This window comes from Pleurodeles waltl, chromosome 12 (assembly GCF_031143425.1).
Source record: "Pleurodeles waltl isolate 20211129_DDA chromosome 12, aPleWal1.hap1.20221129, whole genome shotgun sequence".
In the NCBI taxonomy this organism is placed as follows: domain Eukaryota; kingdom Metazoa; phylum Chordata; class Amphibia; order Caudata; family Salamandridae; genus Pleurodeles; species Pleurodeles waltl.
The window spans coordinates 32,434,097-32,450,613 of record NC_090451.1 but is presented as its reverse complement, the minus strand read 5'-3'; the positions used below and the strand labels follow the sequence as shown (position 1 = coordinate 32,450,613).

Genomic DNA, 16,517 nt, shown 5'->3' with positions numbered 1-16,517 from the left:
GTGTTTTTCTGTTGACACAGGCCTCTGCAAAAAGCTCTGCTGTTTTTAGGAAATACAAGGAGCTCACAGCTTGTGCCATAAATCAGCTCTTGGAGGAGCTCTTGCATTTGGAAGGAATTACCCACAAACCTTATGTACATGGGTGGGCTTTCTTGGCACAATACCACAGTATTGGAATAGTTCAAGAGTTCTCTGAAAACTGTTTTCAAGGCCTATGTTTTTTAAACAATGTTTATTTGAAAGTTTAGCTGTAAAGTGCACCATTCGGTCACATTTTTAAAAAAAACGTTTTGTGACAGAGGACATCCTCATCTCTCTCTAAGGAGGTTGGGCTTGCCCTATATGTTCCATTTATGTTGGCCAAGATAGTCAACACCTCCCACTTTCCAAGTCCTCCTGTCCTCACAGAGCATAGAAGCCCCTGTCCATTTTGGAGTTATTCCTGACAGCAATACAAGTTTCTGACTCTGTTGTGCTCATCTGTGTGCATTGTATATGAGATGACCTATGTGCATGTTTGTGTGTGCCTGTGGGTGTGAACGTGAACATTTATGTGCCCACACCGACATGTCCCACTGTGCTGCTGCAACGAGTGCGGCAGCAGTTTTAGTAATTTGTAATCAATTCGAGATATAAACAATTTTGATAAACTTTTTTTAAATATTTCACAAAATGATGGATTTTGTGATAAGTGCAGCCACTACCCAGTTAGCCAGCGAGCAGCTCTGATGGTGCGGTGGTGAAAGTGGTATTCAGATTTAAATTACACACATTTTCATTTTTTGCTTGAGATAGAGGAAGAAGGTAAATTGAAGTACTTTAGTTATATGCAGGGCCACTGGATTTATGTGGCAGGAAAAGGCGAAATTGCGATGCAGGGTTGACCAATTTATGTGCAAGAAAAGTCCAGTTATGAATTTACAATGCCAATAGCTCTAACTCAAGCAAAGGTGAGACCTATTGCATTGCAAATGCTTGTTTCAATTATAATACTTGTAATTCCTACAAGCACCAGCAATATTTGGTAGAACCCTAGCACTTTTGGGGCTCTTGTACCCTTTATTGGACAATGCAAGCACTTCTATCCGTAAGGATACAATAAATTTAATTGAACAGTCTCAAGACTCCTCAACTGGAAATAGTAGATGTTTTCAGCTGCATACCTCACCTCCCAGACCCATTCTGTCCTGGCCTACAAATACTGACATCTTCTTAGGCTGCAATGATAGCTCTCTGTCATAAGATGGCAGTGCAACACTCACTCATGCATGCATGTTTGGGAAACACAGAGAGGAAGCCATCTTTGGAAACCAAAATGGAGGCTGAGACACAGGTTTTGAATAGAAACATATTTTATTGGTTAATTGTTTCAGAGAGCAGTACCTATTTCCTGCACTACCATTGATTCATATTCTTTAAAACACTCAAAATTAAAACATAGAAACACTACAAAAATAAAGCAGCCCGTAGAAAGGGCCTGATTCGTGACCCAAAGCGTGAAATTAAAATACCAAATGCAGAAGAGAAACTGAGAAAAGGGGTTTGGTCTTTTGACGAAGAAACATCCCCAGAAGAAAAGTTTGATTTTGCCTCCTGCTCAGGGTGAAGGGAAGGTCGTGATCATCAAATGAGGAGGTCATAGTTCATGCTAAGCCGCGCTCTCTCCCCGTCCAATGAAGCAGCGTCTTCTCCGTTCCTGGAGCCCTCTCACCTCCTCTTGCTTTCTTTCCTTCAACCGAACTTCATAAGCACTTGAGGATGTAGAAATTGCAAGTCGTACCCCGGGGGCAGTTGCACAGCTTCCCGATCCGCGACCCCTTCCGCACAGCACACTGCTCCCCAGCATCACACTGCAGAAAGGGGTGACAAGAGAGGTGTGATGAAGCTGAGGGGGCACCGCGCACACTTCAGAACCACCTCCCTTTACCATATCCCCAATGCTGAGCAGCATGACTAAAGAAAAAAAATACCTATGACATGCTCCCACATCGATCGATAGGATCCTGCGCCACATATGTGCGTGTTTATAAAGTGGCATGGCTGCTTATTTAAGTTGAGTATAGCAGAGAAAATGCGCTGCTCTTTTCGACCTGTTGTGATCTATTCTGTGGGCTTTAACCACGCCCATCTCACACCCATCACTTTCAATCGTTCCTGGACCTGCCTTTCAAAATTCCCTTGATTTCATAGGGAAATGCTTTACGTTTGTTCCGCCTTGAGGCTGCTTTGTTACTGCCTTGGAGACTGACCCTGTTACATGGATTATTGCACTAGCAGCGCGATACCTTAGTGTGGCGCACTATTTTTTTCTTTTGCCTCACCCCTTCGCGCTCCATGGCCGTACATTGTTTCTTCCTCTTCCTTGTTTGGGCATGCCGCTGTTTCTTTTTTATTTACTTCACATTTATTAGATTTTTTTTAAAAAAAGGTTCATAGAGCGTGAATTTGATCGGATGCGCACTTTACATAATAGTGAAGTTTCATATAGCGCAAACTCGATCTAAGGAGTGCTTTACATGACTACCACTCGTTTAGCAGTTACAAATGTACAAATTGGAGCAGTTACAACAGTAAAAGATACAGAAATCCTCAACACAGCTCTCCTGGCACAGCAGAAAAGCTGATCCTACAATATACACTGCACTCGGGGAAACTTGCCCATCATGCTTTGCTGGGCATTTCTTTTTCAAAACATTTTTGCCCATAACTCAGCCTGTGGGGGTCCTAGAACAACAGGGCCACCATCAAACCGTTCAGCACAACACACTCTTTCTGTCTAGGTCATCTCTGGGCGTCCACACTAGGTTGGGAGGGACACCACAATAGTAACCTCTCACACCATGCAGTGTCTTTGTAAGCTCTCGCATGGCTGGAACTTTTGTTTTACAGCTGGGAGTAGTTTGTATTTTAAGGGCCTTCTTTGTAATAGTATTGCAAGACACTACTTCCTCTAGGGGCTATATTTATGAATCCACTGCATTACTTTCTGCTATTCTGTTTTCGTGTTGTTATGCTCTCTAGGAGCTGACTGTATGGTTACATGATCATGTTTCTTACAAATGCTAATTCTATTAAGGTGTCTTCAAGGGGCTATTCTGAGTATTACAGTCAAGACACTACAATATTCACTGCACTTGGAAACTTGCCTCATAATGCCTTGCGGGCTATTTATTTTACAAAACATTTTTGCCCATAACTCACTGTGCTCTTTCTGCCTAGGTCATATCTGGGTCCCCACACCACATTGGGGGGCCCCAAAATAATAATAAAAAACAATAAAATAAATAATGGCAATATTTTCATTTTTTGTTGCAGATAGGGGAAGAAGGTAAATAAAAGTGCTGTCACTATATATGCAGGGCCTCTGGGATTTTGTGGCAGAGGAGACTAAAATATGCGGCAGGCTTGAACAATTTATATGGCATGAAAAGTCCGGTTATGCATTTACAATGCCAGCAGCTCTAACTCAAGCAAATTCAAGACACATTGCATTGCAAATGTCTGTTTTCTTTTTAGTTACTAATCTGTGTTGGATCAGTAATTAAAAAGAAAAAAGTATACAAGTGGGAATGCAGGTAGTAAGAAACCAACACAGGAGGGTGGAACAACATGGGGAATGTTACAACATAGAGTGTGAGGGTGGGGAAGGAGAAATGGATAAAACGGCAACGTGAAGAAGATGGGGGAGAAGCACACAGGGGAGCAAGCATTGGGGGAGTGGAAGCTATGGATGTGAGAGAAGGGCACAGGTAGGCAAAGGGTAGGGGTGTGGAGAAGAAGTCACTGGTGTGACAGAGTAATGTGGAGTAGGTGGGGGAGGAGCACACTGACACGCAGGCAAGGGGAGGAGTACAAGCCAGCGAGCACAACATAAAGGGGAGTTTTGGAGAAGCACATGTACAACAGAGAGCAACAAGGACAGCAGGGAGAGACAAGTGCACTAGGAAGGCAGCTGCAAAACGCATGCACCTTCATGAAGTGCTTGAACCAAAAGAAAAAAGTAATGCTTAAAAAGCAATCAGTAGAACCATAGAAGCAAGCCAATCAAAAGAGACGGTAAAGAGGCAGTACTCCATGGGAGGGACAAACACAAGACTGACAAGCTGGGACATGACTAAGTAGTACACAAATGAGTGTGACAGGAAAGCCAACCAATGGTAAGCAGTAGGTGGGCTCCAAGCCCCTGTAGTTTTTTGGTAACCCTACACTATGTTTCGCAATAGACAGCATTAATGCTGTCTAGTAGGTGAGACCTAAAGACTGCCCATTTACATATTTGTACCATATAATTGGGTAAAGGTACCTCACTCACCTGGACATGGGGTAGGAATCAGGAACATATATGAATTGCTGTTAACAGCAAAGGCCACAGAAAAGAAGGTCCATGTATGCAGGAGCCTGAAGGCACACACTGCTGGTGGCCAGGAGGCTGCAGCTCAACTCACGAAAGTTGGGGAAAGGAGTGAGGTGGAGGGCGATTGGTATCTGATCATTGCCAGCGGTGTCCAGCGCAGGTCCAAGAGGGCCAGAGCCACACCAGATCCTCCGACTAGCCACAGACGATAACATCACATATAATGAATGACACTCAGTACTATAGCCTGTGACTGGCCTTAAAACAGGCAAAGGTACATGTTTGATACCCCAACAACCAACATATGGGGTTCTCATATTCCTGATGCTTTCTCTGCCTTAATGCTAACTCCCCTGGAGTAAAGTTGATTTAATGTGAAGTTTGCACCATTGCTTAGGTGCTGTGAATTGTTCTCTACTGGGTTAACCTGTGAGTCACCTCCACAATCTCATGTGTCTGTTGGTTGGTGAGGGGGTCAGTACTGCCGTCTGCACCCCCTGAAAAGAGGGCTGTGGTGCAACAGGAACCTGGCTTATGCTGAAGTGCACGCATAAGCGACAGAGGTGAAGTCACTCTAAGATTAATGGACTGCAGTATTTATATTGCGCGTGCTACCCTATAAGGGAAGCTGTTAGCATTAGTGAGTAAAGTATGTATTGTACTGCAGCATTCATATAGTGTGTACTACCCCAATGAGCAGATCTGTTTTGCACTAGTGAGTAAAAATATGTATTGTATTGCAGCATTTATATAGCGCTTTCTGCCCCTAAGAGGGGAGCTGTTAGCACTGATGAGTCAATAAATCAGTCAATTGTAGAGAGCATCACCCACCCCTGGGGGTATCTGGGCGCTGGGGTGCCATGTCTCTGTCGGAGAGCCAGGTTTTGTGTCTCTAGCTGAAGTCTACCAGTGAGGGTGCAGGTCGGAGGGTGAGGTGAGTAACATATGTATTGTATTGCATCATTTAAATAGCACTTACTACCGGATGAGGGGAGCTGTTAGCACTAGAAAGTAAAGTATGTATTGTATTACACTGTATTGCAGCTTTTAAATAGTGCTTACTGCCACTATAAGGTGAACTTTTAGCACCAGTCAGTAAAGTATGTTTTGTATTGCAGCATATATATAGCGCTTGCTGCCCCTATAAGGTAAGCTGTTACCACCAGTGAGTAAAGTATACATTGTATTGCAGCATTAATATAGTGCTTGCTACCCCTATGAGGGGAGCTGTTAGCACTAGTGAGTAAAGTATGTATTGTACAGCAGCATTTATATAGCGCTTGCTGCCCCTGTGACGGGAGCGTTTAGCACTGGTGAGTAAACTATGTATTGTATTGAAGCATTTACATAGTGCTTCCTACCCCTACGAGGGGAGCTGTTAGCACTAGTGAATAAAGTATGTATTGTATTGTACTGCAGCATTTATATAGCGCTTGCTGCCCATATGAGGGGAGCTGTTAATACTGGTGAGTAAAATATGTATTGTATTGCAGCACATATAGCGCTTGCTACCCCTATGGGGGGAGCTGTTAACACTAGTGAGTAAAGCATGAATTGTACTGTATTGGAGCATTTATGTAGCGGTTGCTGCCCCGATGAGGGGAGCTGTTCGCACTGGTAAGTAAAGTATGTATTGTACTGTACTGCATCATTTATATAGCGCTTGCTGCCCCTGTGACGGGAGCTGTTAGCACTGGTGAGTAAAGTATGTATTGTATTGCAACACTTATATAGCGCTTGCTACCCCTGTGATGGGAGCTGTTAGCACCAGTGAGTAAAGCATGAATTGTACTGAATTGCAGCATTTATATAGCGCTTTCTACCCAATGAGGGGCATCTTAGAAGAGGACGGAATCATCTGCTGTACAGCTAGGCTCTCCTCCCAGCAGAGGGGTTTTATTGAGAAGGGAACTAGAGGGGTGAATAGAACTGATGCCCACTGTGCGGGGGTCTCACATGAACCATGGGTGGGCTCACCTGGCATCACCTGATTGTTTCACAAGAAGGCTGGCATGGGCTGGTACATGTCCAAGACGATGCCACCCCAATCCTGGCGGGATAAACTGCTCCCTCTTGATGGTGACAGCTGGACTTGGCCTTTGACAGATGCCCTCGCACTCCTGGGTCCTAGGCAATGGTCCATCCGGAAGTACAGAAAGCTCCCTCTGGCTGTTTCCGGAAGTCAAGCACCTCGCCTGAATGGAACTTTCTGGAAAACATTTCACCCGCCTGGAGGGCAGCTGTACACCCACCCCTCTTCTGTGGTAATCCCTGGCACTGCAATCTGCTCCGGGTAAGGACGCGCTGCTATAGCTACCTGAAGCCACCGGGATAGGCGCTTTAGTTTTATGCAGTGTCTGCACGGCAGTAACAACAGAACGTTTTTAAAATGATCCTTCAGTGCCGGGGTGGGAGGCATCATGGGCACAGGTGGGCCTCTGGGTACCAGTAAAAGGAAGAAACACGAGCTAACTGTGTGAAGCCTGGTGCTCTGCAAAGGGTCAGAGTTAGTGACCTCTTTAGAAGCCCTGGGGGGGTTCTACCAGCAGTGGCCCTGGGGTCTGTGCAGGTAGCCTCGGCTGGGGCCTTGGAAGCCCGCTCACTGCCCAGGTTTGCCAAATGTTTGGTGTTTTTAGCCCCTATCTGGACAGCAGTTGCCCACCCTGGGCCCCCGTTCCCCGAGGGGACCCACCCCGAACCCCCACCCACTGAGGAGACGCACCCTCGCCCACTTCGGACCCCCACCCACCGAGGAAACCCACCCTCGCCCACCCCGAACCCCCACCCACTGAGGAGACGCACCCTCGCCCACCCCGAACCCCCAGCCACCGAGGAGACCCACCCTCGCCCACCCCGAACCCCCAGCCACCGAGGAGACCCACCCTCGCCCACCCCGAACCCCCAGCCACCGAGGAGACCCACCCTCGCCCACCCCGAACCCCCAGCCACCGAGGAGACCCACCCTCGCCCACTTCGGACCCCCAGCCACCGAGGAGACCCACCCTTGCCCACCCCGAACCCCCACCCACTGAGGAGACGCACCCTCGCCCACCCCGAACCCCCAGCCACAGAGGAGACCCACCCTCGCCCACCCCGAACCCCCACCCACCAAGGAAACCCACCCTCGCCCACCCCGAACCCCCAGCCACCGAGGAGACCCACCCTCGCGCACCCCGAACCCCCCACCCACTGAGGAGACCCACCCTCGCCCACCCCGAACCCCCAGCCACCGAGGAGACCCACCCTCGCCCACTTCGGACCCCCAGCCACCGAGGAGACCCACCCTCGCCCACTTCGGACCCCCAGCCACCAAGGAAACCCACCCTTGCCCACCCCGAACCCCCACCCACTGAGGAGACGCACCCTCGCCCACCCCGAACCCCCAGCCACAGAGGAGACCCACCCTCGCCCACCCCGAACCCCCACCCACCAAGGAAACCCACCCTCGCCCACCCCGAACCCCCAGCCACCGAGGAGACCCACCCTCGCGCACCCCGAACCCCCCACCCACTGAGGAGACCCACCCTCGCCCACCCCGAACCCCCAGCCACCGAGGAGACCCACCCTCGCCCACCCCGAACCCCCAGCTACCGAGGAGACCCACCCTCGCCCACCCCGAACCCCCACCCACCAAGGAAACCCACCCTCGCCCACCCCGAACCCCCAGCCACCGAGGAGACCCACCCTCGCGCACCCCGAACCCCCAGCCACCGAGGAGACCCACCCTCGCCCACCCCGAACCCCCAGCCACCGAGGACACCCACCCTCGCGCACCCCGAACCCCCAGCCACCGAGGAGACCCACCCTCGCCCACCCCGAACCTCCAGCCACCGAGGAGACCCACCCTCGCCCACCCCGAACCCCCACCCACTGAGGAGACGCACCCTCGCGCACCCCGAACCCCCAGCCACCGAGGAGACCCACCCTCGCCCACCCCGAACCCCCAGCCACCGAGGACACCCACCCTCGCGCACCCCGAACCCCCAGCTACCGAGGAGACCCACCCTCGCCCACCCCGAACCTCCAGCCACCGAGGAGACCCACCCTCGCGCACCCCGAATCCACCCACCGAGGAGACCCACCCTCGCCCACCCCGAACCCCCACCCACTGAGGAGACGCACCCTCGCCCACCCCGAACCCCCAGCCACCGAGGAGACCCACCCTCGCCCATTTCGGACCCCCAACGACCAAGGGAACCCACCCTTGCCCACCCCGAACCTTCGCCCACCGAGGAGACCCACCCTTGCCCACCATGGACCAACCCTCCTCCAACCCGAACCCTCGCCCACCGAGGAGACCCACCCTTGCCCACCCTGGACCCACCCTCGCCCAACCCGGACCCCCACTCACCGAGGAGACCCATTCTTGCCCACCCTGGACCCACCCTCGCCCACCCCCACTCACCGAGGGGACCCAGCCGAGCTTCTTGTCCAAGGACGGGACTCGCTTGCTCTTCAGCTTCTCCAGCACCTCCTGCAGCGCCTCGATCTGTAAGGGAAATGCATCATTGAGCGAGGCGCTGGATGGAAGCATGAGTGAATGAATGCACAGGAGATCTTAGGCATGAAGGAATGATGTATGAAGAACGGAGGGAAGACTGTCAGTCATTCCGGATGAATAGGTGGATGGATACATGGAGGAATGGGCCGGTGGGTGCATGGATGGGTGGATGAACTCGCAGGTGATTGTGGGAGATATTAGATGAGTAGCTTAAAGGGGATGCGATTGAATGGGTGATTGAGTATTTCAGTAGGTAGTTAACTGGATATTGTAGCTGAACAGGTGAATGGATGCATTCATGGATAGATAATGTGGCGATCAACTGGTGTGTGAGTAGAAGGGTGAGCGAATGGATGGATGGGTGAATCGGAATCCCACCAGGGCTGATTCAGTCTCTCATCTTTCCAAGCTCGGTGAATCGAGTATCTTTATATTGGATAGTGGTAACGGCTCTTGTGTGTCACAAATTGTGGTAATAAGTGTAACACACGCACATTTTCTAATCTTACAGCGTGTCCAGGAAGGCTGCTGTTCACGAGCAAGCAAGGGAGGTCACTCGGTTCAGGCACCTGCTGCAGAGATCAGCAGTGAAGTCAGCTATTCGAGGACCTGTGAGGTAGGCCCAGGTGATGGTTTATGTTGGAGGAGCTATAGTGCTTCGAGGCACGTCGCCAGTAAGCTCTGTAGAAAGCGAGGGTTTGCATATGACCCTGCCAGTATCACCTCTCGGGCCATATACTCGTTCTCTATCTTGTGGCACAGTTAATTAATGCACAGAACCCGTTTCATCACCCCTCCCCCGCCCCCCGCCTCATTAAACGATTTGTCTCATAAAACTGAAGTTTTATAACAGATGTGTCTTCACACAAAACAGCTCAATTGCTTCTTTCCAAGATCTCACCACATAGTCTCTAAAATTGTTTTCAAACATTCTCTTTGAAAGTCATAAAACAAGGGACAAAAAAAAAACTGAATTTCATTTTTCCAACAATTTATGTCATAAATATAGTGAGGGCAAGTGACGTAAAACTCTATATAGGTGAAATCTCTAAACTGAACCCAAGATAAAAGAGTATTTGTTTGGGGGGCACAGGGCAACTGACATACCCTTCTCCCCAGAGGTATTTTCTACTGAAGGTAACTGATACCTAAGGAACTGGTGATAATGTTTCGATCACTTGCGTTGACATTCCTCGAACATGGGCCTTCACCAGGGCTCCATCTGCTCTGGTTCTACCCTCAGGCACAGATCATAGACACTCGGCAGCAGTTTGTATATCATTTAAAAGATGCAAAGCCCTTCCTAAAATTAAAAGCTGGACTTGGCAATAACTGAGTACAGAAAAGTATTTCTTCAATTTTTATAACTACATTTTAATAAAGATCATTGACCAAGAAAAGCAAATAGTATTCCTAAAATCAGACCACTTGACTTAAACGCTGCCTGCAAAATACTATAATGAAATATGTTACGACTGAGAGAAATAATCTCTGGAACACGTAGTCGCCTTTAGGGTGCAATAATATGTTTCCTGCAGCATTGGGAGGAAAAAGATGCAGTTCAAAAAACACAAATCCATGTTTATCTTATTAACATGTCTTGTAAAACTCATAGCCAGCAGCTTGTGCATGTATTTATTATTATCATATTGTAGATTTTAGGAAGTTTTTGTGTCAACCGCTGAAATATGAAATTATTCTGAAAGCAGAATGGACAGCGGCGGAGAAGAGGAGCGCCTGTAAGAAAGATCACTGGAGGGGCACAGATGGAGAGAGAGAAATAAAGGAGGACAAAGAGAGGGCGAGAAAAGCCTGTTGTGTGAGAGGAGGTGAGAGATGGAAAGACAAGGCTGGTAACAACCCCCCCTGCACCTCAAACAAAGCCCATGGCTCACCGTCTTCAGGAAGAACCTCAGGACGTGCCCCCCCCCCCCCAGCACCTTGAGACCCTCACGGGTGAGGGGCTGCGCTTTACAAACACTGATCGATTGACAAGGCTGGGAACAACCCCCCTGCACCCCAGACAAAGCCCATCGCTCACCATCTTCAGGAAGAACCTCAGGACGTGCCCCCCCCCCCCCAGCGCCTTGAGACCCTCACGGGTAAGGGGACGTGCTTTACAAACACTGATCTATTGACAAGGCTGGGAACAACCCCCCCTGCACCCCAGACAAAGCCCATCACTCACTGTCTTCAGGAAGAACCTCAGGACGTGCCCCCCCCCCAGCACCTTGAGACCCTCACGGGTGAGAGGACGTGCTTTACAAACACTGATCTACTGACAAGGCTGGGAACAACCCCCCTGCACCCCAGACAAAGCCCATAACCCACCGTCTTCAGGAAGAACCTCAGGACGTGCCCCCCCCAGCACCTTGAGACCCTCAAGGGTGAGGAGCCGCGCTTTACAAACACTGATCGACAGACGAGGCTAAGATAGAGACAGAGAAGTAAAAAGAGAGGGAGGAGAGCTGGAGAGAGTGAGATGAAAAAGAGTGAGATGCAGAGAAATGTGAAGAAAGATGCGGGGAGGGAAAGAGAAACACGAAGATAGAGAAGGAAGAGAGTGGTAGGAAGAAATCCAGAGGTACAGATGAAGGTGAAGAAAAGAGAGTGACGGTCCGGAATACGGAGAGCGGGGGAGACAGACATGGAAACATAGGGAAGGTGGGAACACCGTGAAGAGTGGATGCGCCGGAGGACGTCCGCTGGGAGGGAGACAGGCTGAGAGAGGAAGATTTAGCTACTGAAAGAGAGAGAAGAGACAGATTCAGTGGTCAGGAAGAAGTGGGAGTGGGGAATGAGCCTGAGACAGAGAGGAAGGAGCAGGAATACAAGAAGGACAAAGAAAGTTACAAAGCGAAAGCGGAACAGACATTGAGAGGAAGGAAAACATGAGAACGAGAAGAAAGAGGGGAAAAGGAGAGAGGGGAGAAAAAAGAGAACGAGGAGAAAGAAGCAGAAGCAGAGGAAAAGAAATACAGATATAGGTGGAGTGAGTGGAAGAAAGAAATACTGAGACAGGGTTAGAAAGGAAGATAGAAAACTAAAGAGACACGAAAGCACAAGAAAGAACGAAAAACAATGCAATAAAAGTAAAGAAAGAAAGAAAGAGAGAGAAAGGAAGAAAGAGAAAGAAAGAGAGAGAAAGGAAGGAAGAGAAAAAAAGAGCAAGGAAGAAAGAGAAAGGAAGAGAGAGAGAGAGAGAGAGAAAGGAAGGAAGGAAGAGAATGGAAGAGAGAGAGAGAGAGAGAGAGAAAGGAAGGAAGAGAATGGAAGAGAGAGAGAGAAAGGAAGGAAGAGAATGGAAGAGAGCGAGAGAAAGAGAGAAAAGAAGGAAGAGAAAGGAAGAGAAAGAAAGAGCGAGAGAGAGAGAGAGAAATTAAGGAAGAGAAAGGAAGAGAAAGAAAGAGAGCAAGAGAGATAGAGAGAAAGGAAGGAAGAGAAAGAAAGAGAGCGAGAGAGAGAGAGATAGAGAGAAAGGATGTAAGAGAAAGAAAGAGAGAGAGAGGAAGAAAGAGAAAGGAAGAGAAAGAAAGAGAGAGAGAGGGAGAGAAAGGAAGGAAGAGAAAGAAATAGAGAAAGGAAGAAAGAGAAAGGAAGGAATGGAAGGTAGGAAATACAGAGGGTAGAGGGTGCGGTGGGAAGGAGGAGGTGGTGCAGAGAGGTGGAAGGCGCGGTGAAGGGGCGAGGAGGGTCGAGGGTGAGTTGGCGCCCGCGGAGGGGCCCGGGCGCGGCGTTATTCTGCGCCTAGAGGGCCTGCTCCCTGCAGGAAGCACTGCCGCACGGGGTGAGGGCGGAGGGCACAGGTTGGCAGCGAGGGTGTCCGTGAGAGATGGACATGGCGGAAGGAAGGCCACGGAGAGAAGAAGCGGTGAGAGCGCAGAGTCCATCCAAGGAAGAGCAGCCCGGGGGGGCAGAGCATGAGCCACCTCTGGGCTCCGTTTCCCGGCAGGAGGATTGCCGGGCAGACCGCTGGGCTGGCAGAGGCATGGCACTGGCTCTGGTGCTGAACCACCCACCAGGTTCACATATCCCCGCTGCTGTAGCCGCAGTGCTTAATTTGTGCCGGTGCTTGCCTGTGCTCGGTTCCAGCACTTATTTGTTAACACAAGCGCAGAGTTATGAACGTCCACCACATGGTGGCGCTGTCTGTCTACTTTTAAATAATTCACTACACAATAATAATGCCAGTCCGTCCAGGCCGCTCTCACAGATCGTCAAACGGTCCCGGCTGCAGGGGCCCCGGAGGGTAGTAGTGGCCCTGGTGGCCCCAGGCAGCGCCAGGAGGGACAACGGGGGCTGCAGCCGGACGGGCCGTCCCAGGGTCCTGTGCGTCCTCGGCACTTCATCTGTTGACAAACTCAGCACCGTAGAGCAGGTTGTCACCTGAGAGCCACATGGAGCGGTCCACCCTGCCACGGGGGGCTCAGCACTGCTAAACAACGAACACTGAAATGTCCCTGGCACGCGGGGGTCCCCCACTTGGGCTGGGACATCTAAGCTTTTTCCCCCTTGGATAACCCTACGCCTTGCATTGTGGGGGTGAACAAGGAAACCCAGCAGCAGCGGGTCCCCCCAACTCCTGGGGTGGACGGACCCCTGCTAGGGCTTCCCAAGGGTGGACGGGGCGGAGGCTCTTCTGTGGGGCCACTGCACTCTAGACTAGGTGGGGGACCCCCAGAGTGGGGCCCCGGGATATCCTCCTGGGAGAGGTGTGTGCTATACAAATACACGTAGCATAGCATAGCATGACACAGGATAACAGAGCATAGCATAGCATAACACAGGATAACAGAGCATAGCATAACATGACACAGCACAACAGAGGATAGCATAACTTAACATGACACAGCACAACACAGTATAGCATGACACAGCACAACAGAGCACAGCATAGCATGACACAGCAAAACAGAGGATAGCATAACATATCATGACACAGCACAACATAGCATAGCATAACACAGCACAACAGAGGATAATATGACACAACACAACATAGTATAGCATGACACAGCACAACAGAGCACAGCATAGCATGACAGCACAACATAGCATAGCATAACACAGCACAACAGAGCACAGCATGACAAAGCACAACAGAGCACAGCATAGCATGACACAGCACAACAGAGGATAGCATAACATAACATGACACAGCACAACATAGTATAGCATAACATGACACTGCACAACATAGCATAGCACAACATCACATAGCACAACAGAGCCTAACATAACATGATGTAACATAATATAGCATAACAATGCATTAACAGAACACAGCACAGGCCTAACGTAACAAAGCATAACATAACACAGCATAACAGAGCACAGCATAACATGACACTGCACAACATAGCATAGCATAACATGACACTGCACAACATAGCATAACATGGCAGCACAACAGAGCATAGCATAATGTGACGGAACATAGCACAACAGAGAATAACATAGCATGACACTGAACAACAGAGCATAGCACAACATAGCATAACATAACATGAGAGCACAACAGAGCATAACATTACACAACAGAGCATAGCATAACATGACACAGCACAACAAAGCATAGCATATCATGACATAACATAACACAGCACAACAGAGCATAGCATGACACAGCACAGCAGAGCATAGCATAATATGGCACAGCACAACATAGCATAGCATAACATGACAGCACAACAGAGCATAACATGACGAAGCACAACAGAGCATAGCATAGCATAACACGACATAACATAACATAACACAGCACAACAGACTATAGCATAGCATGACACAGCACAACAGAGGAGAGCAGAGCAGAATATAGCATAACAATGCATTAACATAACACAGCACAGGCCTAACGTAACAAAGCATAACAGAACATATAACATATTACAACACAACACATACCATAAAATAACATAATACAACATATAACATAGCATAACATATAACATAACAGAACACAACATACAAACATATAAAACATACAACACAACATATAAAATAGCATAACACAACATAGCACAGCATATAACATAATACAACATATAACATAGCATAGCATAACAGAAGACAACATATAACGTATTACATAACAGAACACATGGCATATAACATAACATGACATAGGGGTGACGTCGTGGGACATGCGCTGATTTACCAAGGATGCCCCTTAAAGGTTTAAGAGGCGGAGATCTGCGCTTCTGGTGTAAATGGAGGTGCCAGCCAAGAGAAGCACCAGCAGGGGTGAGGGCAGGAGACACGGGGGTGTCATGGGGGCCCCCGCGGATCCAGGGGGCCCTCTTCAGGGGGTCCCCGTCCAGTGTAAAGTCTATGGACACATGGGAGCCATGGGAGTCTTGGGGTCAGGTCAGACTCCGCAGGGAGACCCCGAGATGCTGTGTTACCCCAGCAAGGGCACAGAGAAGTGACAGAGAGAACAAGGCGAGAGAGAGGGGAGAAGAGAGAGCTGAGAAAGGAGGGCAAAAGAGAAAGAAAGAAGAAGAGTGAGACACCGAGGCGGGAAACACAAAATACAATCAGATGGCTGCGAAAGGGAGAAGAAAAACACAAACACAAACGTGTCAGCTGGAAAACAAGGACGGGCCGGAGGGCAGAGGGAGGGACGAGGGAACGGGGTGGCAGCGCTCACTAGCTCCTTCTCCTCCTGGCTCTTGTTGGCGCTACTCTCGGCGGACCGGAGCTCCACCGACTCCTCGCTGCAGGCCAGCAGCAGGAGCAGGGAGCCGGCGAGGCAGAGGAGGGGCAGCCTGGAGCTGGCCATGGCGCTGTGCCCCCGTAGGTAGGCGCTGTGCTGGCAGGTGGGCGCTGTGTCCTGGCAGGTAGGCGCTGCGTCCTCCCAGGTGGGCGCTGTGCTGGAAGGCGGGTGCTGCCCCTTTCAGATAGGCGCTGTCCTGGCAGGTAGACGCTTTGCTGGAGGTGGGCGCTGTGTCCAGGAGGCTGCACTTCAAATGGTTTCAGCCGAGGGGGCCCCTTCCTTTATCACTGCTCTACGCCCCCTAGGTGGAGCATCCCTGACGCACCGACCCCTGCATCGGGGGGGGGCGCAGCTGTGACCACCCAGGCAGGTAATATTTCCATTAACACTTCAAACATTGGTACATGGCCCAAAGAGAGCATCCGGAGATGAGGTGAGCTGACCCCACGCGGAGAGCAATGCGCGCAAGGGCTTCGCGGCTTCGAAGCGCTCTGTTTATTCATCAGGGTAATCAATGCATTCCAGGCGGCAGGTCTGGCCAGTATGTACGTCCGCATGTTATCATCCCGTCAGTGGCTGCGTGTGTAGCTCCTAACAAGCTCACACCTGGCATCTGCATCCGTGCGCCATCGCCCCGACGGTGGGTTCAAGTGCTTGGCGCTGGATGAAAGGCAGGCACATGGGATCCGTTTCACTACTGGGGGTCGCCGAGCAGCGCCAAGAGGTCTGTGAACGGATTTCAAGTATAGCTGCTAGAACCGGGCATCTACCCGACGAGGCGCAGAGGGAGAGGTCCAGGGCCCGTGAGAGTGGCGGCAGCAGACGAGCACAGCAAGGCTTGATGCGAAGTTATGTTGCTCATTTCCGCAGCGCTATGTGCCCCCAAGAGGTAGCATCAAAGCGCTGTGCAGCAGGAAGGAGAGCGGCAGAGAGACTGAAAGGAG

General features: G+C 50.2%; 1 protein-coding gene across 1 annotated transcript; it reads right to left on the bottom strand.

The window, feature by feature from the left end:
• Positions 1-1,361: 1,361 nt before the first annotated feature.
• Positions 1,362-16,202, bottom strand: LOC138267807 (cocaine- and amphetamine-regulated transcript protein-like). The gene is made up of 3 exons (XM_069217017.1): positions 15,508-16,202; positions 8,760-8,843; positions 1,362-1,850 (listed from the first exon to the last, which is right to left on the bottom strand). The coding sequence occupies exons 1-3, from the start codon at positions 15,637-15,639 to the stop codon at positions 1,743-1,745; spliced, it is 324 nt and encodes a 107-aa protein (XP_069073118.1). The 5' UTR covers positions 15,640-16,202; the 3' UTR covers positions 1,362-1,742.
• Positions 16,203-16,517: the final 315 nt, after the last annotated feature.